The sequence below is a fragment of the Periplaneta americana genome, chromosome 1 (assembly GCF_040183065.1).
Source record: "Periplaneta americana isolate PAMFEO1 chromosome 1, P.americana_PAMFEO1_priV1, whole genome shotgun sequence".
In the NCBI taxonomy this organism is placed as follows: domain Eukaryota; kingdom Metazoa; phylum Arthropoda; class Insecta; order Blattodea; family Blattidae; genus Periplaneta; species Periplaneta americana.
Window position 1 is genome coordinate 73,509,918 of NC_091117.1, and position 13,224 is coordinate 73,523,141.

A 13,224-nucleotide genomic window follows, 5' to 3' on the forward strand; every position below is an offset into this window, starting at 1 on the left:
CACTTCAACATTTCTAAGACTAAGCTGATGTAAAACCAGGTAGCACGAGATACGTCCATCGAAAAGATGCCAGTTACGAGAAACATTGCGAAGTGCCGTCGCCTTCATTAAAAGAATTACGACGACGCATTCGTTGAAATTCTTTCAGAGACATTTATAAATTAAAATCATGGCTAAACTAGATTTAATACAACCGTTTGCTTTCTTTAAATGTAAGAATTTACCTGGCATTTAATAAATTATTGTACCAGATCATTCAATAAACAAAAACATAGGTAAATAAATTGAAACAATAAATTAAGTAAGGTATTTTAGAAACCTGTACATTTCGTTATTTTTCAATATATATTCGTTTTACAAGCACATATTAGTCCTACATCGTTCTACAAATTTTCTAAAGCCTTCAAAGAAAACACGTTTTTTCCTGATATTGTAGTCAGTTTTGAACTTTGGTTTTCATTTGAACAATATCATCATATTTTATTCTTCTGGAGGCGTCTTTCATAGACCCAAATATGTGAAAGACTGATGATGTGAGATAAGAATTACAAGTGGGATGTAGCACAATTTCTCAGTCTAATTTTGTTCAAAGCATTCCATAACAGTATGAGCGCAGGGAGGACGAGCAATATCCTGAAGAAGAAGAAGAAGACCCTCACCTTCTTTGCATTCCACTATGTCTTGGCAGTAATGGAAGCTTCACTTTGTTTCTCAGCAAGCCTGTGTAATAGTCAATGTTCACAGTACGACTATCTTCCAAACACTCCCGGCAAATTACTCCATTAATATCCCAAAACAGTTATTTACTTTGACTGCAAGTGGATGAGATCTTATTTTTTTCTTAACGGGTAGTTATGGTTGTCTACATTCCATGTTCTGTCTCTTGAACTATGGCTTGAAATGATATATCCATGTTTCATCAAACAACACATTTCTTTAGAGGAATTCATTTTATTAAGCAAACTAACGATTCTTCAGGTAACTACACAAGCATCGTTCTCATCTGAGTAAGTTTTATGACAACTCATACAGTTATGGATAATTGGATGCACAGTTCCCACACTTCTATGAAATTTAAATATCAAATCTTGCTAGCTACCTTCCCGTCTTCCCGAATAATCCTGTCATTATTCTTTCCAAGCATTGGTGTTGGAAATTCCATTCGTCTTCTTGGGCATTCATGATCCACAATAATATTCCTTACCTCACAGTTGGAAGCCACTACAAGCAGAGAGAAATATGCCACATGCAACTTTACAATTAATTACCTGATACATGTCAGCCATCATATGTGTATCTGGTTTTACATTTAACGCTGTTTAGATAATACTTAATGTTTTAAATATCGTACGTAGTAACTGAAATGGCAAATCCATGTTACAAAACATTGCCAGTCTTCATGAGCTTTGACCGTGGCTCCGAGATACTGCTACTCCGAGCCTTCGATCTAGGGGAAACGTCACAAGATGGCGAATTGAAAATCACTGAGCTAAGTGAAACGCTGATGAGCATTTCACTCATTTTAAAGTACATTAAATGGAAACTTATTTACTGATGATAGTAGAAAACGATACAATCACCATGCCAGAAACTTAATTAAACTCACAGTACCTCTAACGACCAAGAGAAGCCTCCTACAGCAACGACGCCATCGTCAAACTTATACTCGAGTGTGTCGTCATCAATCACATCAATCACAGGAGTCACAACAATTGTTGAATTTGTTGCGATACGATCCAACAAGGGCTCCAGCCATCCTAACAGAAATTCACAATCTGAACCCATATCAATCTCACTTCGCAGCAGAGATTAAATCATTAACACGAAGAAATTACTGTGACGAACAGAGTCACTCTGCATGCACATCTTTACATTTTGAGTTGTGTTAGTTGTACAGAAATGGAGCACGGAAGAAAAACATTCTGTTGAGATGACGAAACAATAATTCTTGCATGCGTATGGAACGAATTAATAGTTTGTATGTACAGGTATATTTCGTGAAGGTTGACAGTAATGCTCGAAATTCTCACACGGTGTTTTTCATTACCAATAATAATAATAATAATAATAATAATAATAATAATAATAATAATAATAATAATAATAATATGCTAATATGAAGAAGAAATAGGTAAAGAGAATTTGAAAAAAAATGTTTATTTATTTGTATTTAATAATAATAATAATAATAATAATAATAATAATAATAATAATGATGATGACAGTACCTGAAGACAAATAGACGCTAAAGAAAAGGAAAAAAGAAAGGAATATATAAAAGATAATCAATAGAAAATAAAAACGAAAGAAAAATGAAGGAGAAACACAAAGAGCGGAAGAGGAAGAAGGAACGTATAAAAAGAAAATAAATGAAACTGAGATAGATAAAGGTAAATGTTAAGAAGGAAAATATAAAGATTTCGGCAAGGATTTCATATTACACTTAAACACATGACAAATAAAAACAGTATTTACAAAATAAGGTTTTCAATAGATAATAACGGAAGTTGCCTCCATGATAACATTCGAAGCTGAAGTGAATAACGAACCAAATTATTAAATTATGTGAATAAATTGGCGATGAATGTTCATATCACAAAAATATTCGAAGAAGATGCTAATAAATAAATAGAGTAATGTAAAATAACACATTTAGTCATGAAATGTTTCACTAATAGCTTTTGTTTTACGCATATATGTCTAAGTGAAAAGGAATAATGTTATACTTTCATCGTAAAATTATGGTTACTGAAAAGCCAGAAAAGGGATTAAAAGTCCTCTAAATTTTTTAAGAAGTAAGTTTATAGGAAAGTAATGATACAGTTTTATTTCTGTTACAATTTTACAGTCATATGTCAGCACAATTCTCTTAAGCTCCTGCATAACATAAACGAACAGTAAATATTTTGCAAATATTTTATTATCTGAAGAGCTTCTCGGCATTTGTACAGATTGTCACTGAGTGAGTTTATTCTAAACCAAGGATGCAAAACTGTGGTACAATTAATTCAAACGTCACAAGCCGGAACACGTAACTCATCCTTTCCCTTCAACCCTCGCGTTATTGTAGGGTAGGGGGAGAAGAGATAGCCTATGTATTCAGCGTGCTTGCCAATCGTCACAGAAACGTCATTGAAGGCTCCGGTCTTGTGGATAGGAGGACAAACTCTTTACCCATGCTTCCATCCCTCTATTCCCTAGTTCTGCAACCCTGTTCTAAACAATCTAAACATCTGTACCCGAGCACGAGCATATGCTCATTTCGGGTATCTATTCATATGTACCATTCCAAATGTAAATTGTGAATAAATTTGAATTTGAATTTCTAAGTCGCATTTGAACTTCCCATTTTCTATCACAGACCGCGTTTATATGAAATCCGGTAGCACCAAATATCTCCATATAATATGTCAGTTTAGAGAAACATTTATTTTCAAGTGACGTGTTCTTTAATTAAATTACACCAACGCATTTGCTTATAGTTTATTAAAGACTTTTATGAATCAAATTAACATTATGGATTAAGATTAATAAGTTAAAATACATTTAATACAACACATAAAATTTTGCCTGATATGAAAATATTTATACTAGATCATTCAATAAATACAAAATATATAAATTAGAGTGACTGAAGATGTATTTATTTTATAAATATATCAATTTAGTCAATTTTTAATATATTCACCTTTACAAGTAGAACTTTGTACCATCACACTACAAAGTTTTTAATTCCTTTAAAGAAAAGCTATTTATCCTAATATAGTGGCAGTCTTACATTTTTGTTTTCATTTGATCACTAATATCGAGTTTGATTTCTTTGTGGGACGTCTTTCATGGAACCAAACATGTGATAGTCTAATGGTACGAGATATGAGCTATAAAAGTAGATGGTACAGACTAAATTTGGGCCACCTGAATTCCCCCCCCCCCAAGTTCTAGTTGTAACATACTGCGCATGCTCAATAAGCATCGAGCATGCGCAGTATGGTGTATCAATTTTTTTTTAATGAAGGCAGCTAGTACGGAAAAGTTGCGACTTGTGGCAGAAAAACCGCAGAAAAAAAATAGTAATTCTACAATATCCTATCTCTCCGCATCAGCTATAAAGTTTCGCGAGCCTAATGCTCTGTGTGTGTTTTCAGATTTTTTGTAGTGCAGCTCTTCGCTATTTTTATTTAAATTTATACTCAGAAATAAACCAGGGCTCACCACGAGGAAGTGGCTGCACTTCGAGCCCTAACCCTCCACTCATCCGTCAATGTCAAATATTAGACTTCAGACTGCCCAACTTCAAGTCAAGTGTGGAATGAGATCTCTGCCATTGGTTGAATTGTTGAATAGCAATTACACTTCTCTCCTCCTCTGTCAGCAATGTTTACTTCTCCTGTCAGACATTATTATTATTATTATTATTATTATTATTAAACACAATGTGTACAGAGAAAAAAGTATATGGGGATAAAAATAGTGATTCGCCAGTCTTTTGCAAAACAACTGGTTGGTTTTGTTCCTTTTGCACAGTTTGTCAGATGGTAGCGAGTGCACTTGTCTTCACAGAGTTGGCATCTGCAGTCATCGTTTGGTGCATGGTATCCCTTGGTTGAGCAGTTTTTCCATGGAATCCGTGAACAGCGAGACGGGTGTAGACGTGTCGCAACTTGAAGTTGGGCCCTTTCCATATGACGGTTTTCATGGTCTCAGTTTCGAAGAGTTCTCTGGGGATCTCACGTGCTTTCTCTCGTCTTTCTTGCAGGACTGCTTGAGAGGCGGTGATGTATGGTGGTCCGAAGGTCAGTTTTATGTCATCTAGAAAGAATGACTCATTGCCGATTATATACGTTAATCTGTTTTCCGAAAATTTTGAAATCTGGAGGACACGCTTGAGGTATCTGGCTTTAACATTTTCTAATCTTCTAATGTTAGATTCTGTAAGTCTATGCCAGAGTAATTGTATTCCGTATGTCACTACTGGGGCCCCTTTGAGTTTGAACAGTGCCATTGCAGTGTCTATTGAGAGGCTGTAGGGTTTTTTTATTTCGTACATAGCTCTGGTTGCTGCTGTTGCATTTTCCTTGATGTGTAAGGTGAAGATTGATCCTGTAGTTTGTAGTGTGATTCCCAGATATTTGAAAGAAGATACAATTTCTAAGGAAGTGTTGCCGCAGCAGAAGCCTGTCAGACATTACGGAACTAAGTATAGATTGAAATTTTTCAGTTAATTCCTGACAGGTCATGTTGAAGTTGCTTAAAATATCAAGAATGACACAAGCAGTTTCTAAATGAATTCTGGATTTTTGGGATGTCCACATAATGTTCATTAATGAAACTATCTCCACTGAAACATTACTTCCAAGACACAGAGGTAGTTCAATCAACTTCTGGAGTTGTGCACAGGGAATCATTTTCTCAGATAAAAATTAAAAAAAAATTCCACTTCGTTTTGAGCAGAGTAGCATTTTATTCATTCTATTTTGACATTTTATATGAAGTCACATATTTCTTCAAGCAGGAAATTTCATCAAGTAAATTATCTCATGCACGTCAAATCTATCTAAATTTGAAGAAAAATAGTGGACTGTCTCTTTAAATTTTTCTCTTTGGAGAGGATATCTCAGTAATATGCATTCCATATAGCCTAGATATCTTTCTTGTGAATGAATACCACAGGCACTGAGATACTCAACAGCATTTTCATGAAATTTATGAGAGATTGAGAATTCTGTTGTGAAATAAGAGCCACTTCTTCTAAAGGTGTCCAAAATTTGTTTATTGATGGTGGAATAAATTTATTATCTTCTTTCTTGGAGTTCAGTTTTTTATTAAATTCGGTAACAATGGAAAACTATCTGCAGTTACATGCTCACATTATGAAATCACGATAAAGCGACAAAGTTGAAGCATTAACAAAATTTATCACAATATACTCTCGTACAAGGATCATTTAACCATATCGATTATTAATAGTGAAAATCCGGGGATATGTAGTAAAGAATTTTAAATCCGGGGGACGAATTTTGTCCGGGGACTGTCCCCGGGAAATTGGGACGTCTGAACTATTGAACGGCCTACATAAAATGCCCAGGATTATATTCTTTATAACTAGAAATCTTTATATCAAAAGAGACGCTGATTTATCACACAACAAACGACAATTAATGCAGAAACGTAGTGACAGTCACAAACAGTGAAATTACTCGTAGATGCATACCTGAAGGTTCCAGCCGAATCCTCCAATCTGATATCCAGAAGACCACTTGTACTCAAAAGTGGCATCATCAATACCCTCTATGACAGGGCATACAACTGCTGTGCTATTTCTGGCAATACGATCCATCAATGGCTCCAGCCATCCTGTGACAATACCATTTACGATACCAGCTACCCAGTTATCGAGTTCAAATCAGACAGTAATTTACAAAATGAACGAAACTTCCAGAAGCAACGGGACACAACCGCAACCACAACAGATACAAGTAGCAGCAACGATAGTCAAACATCACAATTAAAAATGTAGACAATACCAGACTCCTTTAACTTGGATTTTTTGTGTATTAAATAAAAATATAATAGGTGTCATGAATTAGTAGTAATAGTAGAAGAAGCATTTTATTTGACGAGGTTTTCCGACATTGAATATCAGCATGCGCCAGAAATGACTGAGAAGTTTTTATCAGAGACAGGGTTCTTCCACGTGCCGCAAATGTTCAAAAAATGACATAGCTTTACTATCCTTCCGCAAGAAGTCATGACATGGATTTTATATACCTTTAAAAATCTATCGACTTCGTTTAGGTTTGAACAAGTGAACCTCGGCCCCAACGGCTAGCCTAGTAGCCAACAGACCACGAGAACATCTTGGTATCATAAAGATGACACAGACATATTTCCTAAAATGTTTTATGCATTTTGCAACAAATCAGTTCTTTATCATATTCCTACAAATCATGTTCTTGTTCATAGTTTTCTTGAACTACAATTCAAAATACGTACATATTTTACTGTGCATTCAAAGGAGAATATGAACTTTCCTATTCTACACTGTACACAAAGTGTATCTGTAATTTTACAAACGAGTTACTTGATTTCATTAGAAAACTGTAAGTTTAAATATATTCAATTACTGTACTATTGCACATTTTCACATAAAGTTACTATTATGACATCAATGACTTAAATGTTTATTTTTAACATTTAAGAAAAATCTGCAGTTAAAATTGACAGGTAGGCTATGTTAAAAGTTACTCGAGGTTCACAATAAGTGTCTAAGTACCGGTACTTTACGTGTTTTTCAGCTGACCAACAAAGTAATGAAATGAAATAGATTTAAAAGACAATTGTAAAACTATAAAGTATATACCATAATTGAGAATAGCCGTTATGTTGATAATGATAATCCTCTTTAAAGAATCGTTCAAGAGATATTACTGTATAAATGAAACTATTTACACTGAATCCATTAAAAAAACATTCATTACAATCCCGAAAAGTCATGTATATCTTCATGTACATACTGAATAATTTATGTAATTATATTGCGTGAGTAAATTGCAGAAAAGATACATATTTATTCAAGCAAACTAAAGAGAAAATGTTGAATGCCTTCTTGTATCAAACACTAATTTGTCGTATGCACTTGTTTAGAAGTGACGCATCACTTGCATTCCCGGTGAGAAATGGAGGCGTTATCCCGGACGCTATTTTTCGCTTGTTCCAAAGTTTGTAGATTATCTTTGCACACTTTGAATTTTAAATTTTTCCAGAGATAAAAGTCAAGATAAAAGGAAAATTCACGCTTCTTCTCCAATAGGATTCTGCGACAGCACATACAGCCGACTATTCTATGGCTGAACTTCATAATGCTGTTCGCGGATAGATTTACCAACAGTAATAATCTTAAATTCTCCAGACCTAAAACTTTGTGGTTTTCATCTTCAGAGAAAACACTGAATTCACATGATATTCGTATAATTGCTCGTATATCGAAACCACTTCTAACATTAATTTTATTTTCATGGGAATCGGTATTTACAAGTGATAGTAATATTTAAGAAGTCATTAGCAGTTAATGATGAGATTATAATATATACATTACTTATTCATCATGATGCCAACAGTAACAGGGAGCATAACATCCTAATATAGATCAGCCATTCAAGTTGTCACGGATGTCACATTTTTACTATTTTCAAACTCTAGGCCTATATACTGAAAATGAAATTATTTTTATCAACTTTTATTATTGGAATCAATTTAGAAGATCAGTATCATCTTACAGAAAAAAAAACGATGTTTGAATAACATTTATTATTATTGCAGAAAATGACGAAAAGATCATTGTTACAAGATTTGTGAACCCACTTTACACCTTTTTAACAAAAAGTGTAAAATACAGGTCTGTGCCTCAAGAAAAAAAATAGATTCATCCTCATAGTGTCATGTGAAAGCTATGCAAATATTATGACATCCATTAGTTCACTAAAAAATAATAGGTAAATATTTCATAGCTGTTTCTTCCATGTCACTGATGTTACATTTGGTCACGGATGTTACAGATGAGTTAATGTCTATTTTTCCGGTTTCAAAACAACTGTGACACTTCGAAGTCAAAATATTCACTTGAACTGTAAGACTGCTAATTGTTATTAACCCAATATACTTAAAATAAATAAAATAAATAAATAAACTGTACTATATCAGTACAGAGTAAAAAGTTCCTTGATCCTGAAGCTCTGGAATTAACAGTGCAGGCTCTCAAAATATTTCTTCAACAATAGCTCCTTGAAAAACATACATTAAAAGCTGATCTCTCTATGAGAAAGTGCTGCAAACTTTAGGGAAACAACAGTACCCATTACCTAGCCAAGACCACTTAGATTCAATGCCCATAAAACTTGTAAAATATTTTTCTTTTGAAAATAAAAAAGTTAGAATATTTAAATTACAGCCTTATCTATGTCTTACACTAATAATAAACAAATATTTCTGGAAAAGACATTTCCATTGGAATTTCCAATTTGCCTGGAATGGCAGGGATATAATTAATAGCCCGCGAATACAAAATGAACTCTTGCCACTAATTTTCGGCGCTTGAAAATGAGATAACCCTTAATTACAAAGAACGACCTCATGATCGTAAAGTAGACCTATTACCTGGCCCTTAATATATTTCTACAGAAAAAGGAATCTACGGTAGTTCATTTGTTTGTCCCATTTCAGATGTTTATCAATAATGATTCCTAAATATTTAACCTCTGAAGATCCATAATTGGACAATTACAGCAAATTGCGGAACAACCAGAATTGCGTACTTTAATGTTGAGGGGAGAATTAGACAGTTTATAAGATTTACTAGTTAATGAAAAAGGAATAACTGTAGTTTTAGCAGCGATCAGAGAAAGAATATTCGAATCAAAAAATGTTTTTATTACTTTTAAACCATTATTTCCGTTAAAATAAGAGTCGTGCCAAGTTTTTCGCCCAAACAATAATAATGTGTCATACGCATAGGAATACAATACATCTTTGTTGTTTAGTAAATCAAGTGCTAATAAATCATTAATGTATATCAAAAACAAAATAGGACGAAAACTGTACCCTGAGAGACACCAATATTAATATTGCAAGATTCATTAAAAATATATTTTTTTCCATATGAATTATATCGTTCAGATAGAAGTCTGAATTCGAAGAAGTTACTTTTCTTGTTTCTTCCGTCACTGTGCAGTTACTGAAGATAATGATAATTTTTATTTAATTACCTGTTGAATGCAGATTATATTTATAGATCTGGAACGGTAAGAACTACACATAAATTTAGTTTTTATAAAAAGAAAGTGAAAAAAATAATCCAGAGAAATGTATCATACCTGTAGATGCCAGTTGAATCCCCCAACTTGATAAATTCCTGACATTATGTACTGAAAACTATTGTCTGAAATCATGTCAATGATAGGGCAGACAACTGATGTGTTATTTCTCGCAATGCGGTCCAAAAGAGGCTCCAACCATCCTGTGACAAATGGTTTTTATCCAGATTTCGTCCTCATGAAACTTGAACAAGTTCTTCTGGACAATAATATTACGGATGGACTACACAATAAGACGAAAACTTTCAGCATAAATGCAACAATAAGCGGAATTTATAACAAAGGCATTCATTTCAAGCTTAAATATTTTGGATATTTTCATGTAATAAATAAGTAATAAAACCATATCCTAATTTCAGCTTTATCTACCATCGCTATAAATTACAGCTCATGCATTTTGTCAAGACACTCGCGATGTGCAGTACGGGAACAACGTTTCTGTGAAGGGGGTAGGAGTAGAAGGGAATGTCGGACGTGTGTTTATCGAGTTCAAGGCAAATAGTAACCCATTCCCCTATAATTCGTAAGTAGACTCATCCGATCTCGTGCGAAGCTCTGTAGGAAGAGTGGGGGAGTGTCTTGACAAAATGCGTGAGCTGTATCTAAGGATAATGTCAAGCAAAGTGAAAGGATTTCCAAAAAATAAAACTATTAATTTCCTTCAAATACCTTACAAAAGAAAAACTTTTTTTGCGAAAAATAGATCTATACTTCAAGCAATGTAGCAACATACAAGTCTATCAAATTATTAAACGACATCTTGTCAAAAATCAGAAGTGATCCTTATCTGAAGTGATTCAGAAGGGGCAAAATATTTGATTTCATTTTCACAAAAACTTTAAGAAAAACACGCGCAAATAATTAATGTAAACTGAAGCTTGAGATGAACATGATTCGGTTGAAGTGTAGATGTTGCTGTTGAAATAGAAAAGTCCATTTTGTAACTGCAGACCCAACAACGAGGCATTACACAAAGACGATTTACTGTACATTACGAAGCGTATTATTAGGACTAGCGATCACTGGGCACAATATGAATGAGAAATAGAAATCCATAGATTTATTTTAATTTTATATAAATTAAAAGTTGAAAACGTAGATGGGTTCATCTGTGTGTTTATTGTTATATATTATTTTATTGTTAATTTCTGAGAGAAAACTCTAAAACCGTTTTGAGTTAGAAAATACACACGGAAAACGAAAGGTAGTAAGATAAAGAATACTGAGATTACACCTAAAAACCATGAAGCTATGACATGGGACTAAGAAACAATTACAAAGTTTAATTTAAAGAAATATACTACTGCACAAGAATTATTAGCAAACGAAATGAAGAGTTAAATGGAATATAAAAATCGTATTTGGTAGTTATATTTTACAATACATTTAATTTAAAATATAATTTTATCATAAGACCGTGACTACTCGTATATGTTGCTTAAATATTAACGACGTAATTAATGAGATTAAAGTGCAAGAATCTAATACAGTTACGATTAAAAAGTTTTGGTGAATATTTTGTTGAATAGAGAAGACTCGTTCATAGGAATTACAAACAGGATTCTTTTCCAAAAGAAGCCATCGAATGCAAAAAAGATGTCAAAGTGAAACTATAGACGATTGTCTTGTTATGATCGTCAAAGGAGTAACTCAGTATATTGTTTCCAATATATACACACAACTTATAATGGAACAACAACATCAAACAGATTTCCTTTCGCTGCCGCATTGAAAATCGAAGAGAGACATTATATTACATTGGTAAACCGCAGTACTGAACGTGAATAAGACATTAATAAATTCTTAGAATATGCTTAGGAAAGCAATTCATGTTCCTTCATTGCTAAACTTCGAAAATAGCATTGCAAACGTTGCTTATATCATTTTTTATCTTATGTAAGCTTACCTATGTATTCAATACATTCAATCGTTCCGATATCGGAACTTAGGTACCCCTTGACGGATGTTTCAGTTTATATAAGGCATTTAGTTACACTTATTTATCAGGGACAGAAACACAAGTGGTAAGCTCATCGCCTCAAACGTCATGTAGTATGCAACCAAGGTATTACCAGGTGACGACAATGGTTAATCAATGACGGTGATAATTCAGCGGTGTTGACGATAATGGTTCAGCAATGACTATGATAATTGTATGTTGATCACAATAATAATACAGCAAGGGTAATTATAATTCAACGGTGAAGACAATGACTAATCGGTTAATCAATGACGGTGATAATTCAGCGATGATGATGACGATAATGGTTCAGAAATGACTATGATAATTCTACGTTGACCACAATAATAATTCAGCAAAGGCAATTATAATTCAACGGCGACAATAACTAATCAATGACGATGATAATTCAACGATAATGACAATAATAGTTCAGCAATGTCTATGATAATTCTACGCTGACCACAACAATGACTCAGCAAAGGCAATGATAATTCAATGCTAACGACAACAATGGTTCATCAATGACGATGACAATTCAGCGATGATGACGATAATGATTCAGCGATTACTATAAGAATTTTACGTTGACCACAATAATGATTCAGCAAAAGCAACGCTAATTCAACGCTGACAACAACAATGGTTAATCAATGACGGTGAGAATTCAGCGATGATGACGATAATGGTTCAGCAATGACTATGATAATTCTATGTTGACCACAATAATGATTCAGCAGAGGCAATTATAATTCAGCGATGACGACGAAAATGATTAATCAATGACGATGATAATTCAGCGATTACTGCGACAATTTTGTTGTGCTCGTTAAAAGTGGCACAAGTCAAAAATGTTAATTTTACAGGAGAAGGAAAAAAACTGTCTTCACACTGGTTCATGTCGATTTGATTTTCTTCTGTATGAATTATTGTAATGGGAGAAATACTTATGTCTCTTTTCCCAAGCAGGTAGATGTTCCGTAAATTGCCAATGAATTAATAAAAAATGTTTGTGGAAACTGACTTATGCCACTTTTCCCAAGCATTGCAGAATTCTACGTTGACCACAATAATTATTCAGCAAAGGCAATTATAATTCAACGGTGACGACAACAGTGGTTAATCAATGACGTGTGATAATTCAGCGATTATGACGAAAATGGTTGAGCAATTACTATGAAAATTCTACGTTGATCACAATAATGATTCAGTGAAGATAATTCAACGGTGACGACAATACTGGTTAATCGGTTAATCAATGACGGTGATAACTCAGCGATGATGAAGATAATGGTTGAGCAATTACTATGACAATTCTACGTTGATCACAATAATGAATCAGCAAAAGCAACGATAATTCAACGGTGACGACAACAATGATTAATCGGTTAATCA

At 33.7% G+C, this 13,224-nt stretch overlaps 1 protein-coding gene across 3 annotated transcripts in view; it reads right to left on the bottom strand.

Annotated features, from left to right (window-relative positions):
- The window catches only part of Pgant9 (polypeptide N-acetylgalactosaminyltransferase 9), a 1,578,943-nt gene that overhangs the window by 75,139 nt on the left and 1,490,580 nt on the right, over positions 1 to 13,224 (bottom strand). Inside the window, exon 9 of one of the 3 annotated variants that reach the window (XM_069821982.1) lies at positions 6,212 to 6,354. The exons of the other annotated variants lie outside the window; for them this stretch is intronic. Within the exon in view, the coding sequence (XP_069678083.1) occupies positions 6,212 to 6,354 (143 nt within the window). The remainder of the gene's footprint in view (positions 1 to 6,211; positions 6,355 to 13,224) is intronic. 3 annotated transcript variants of the gene reach the window in all.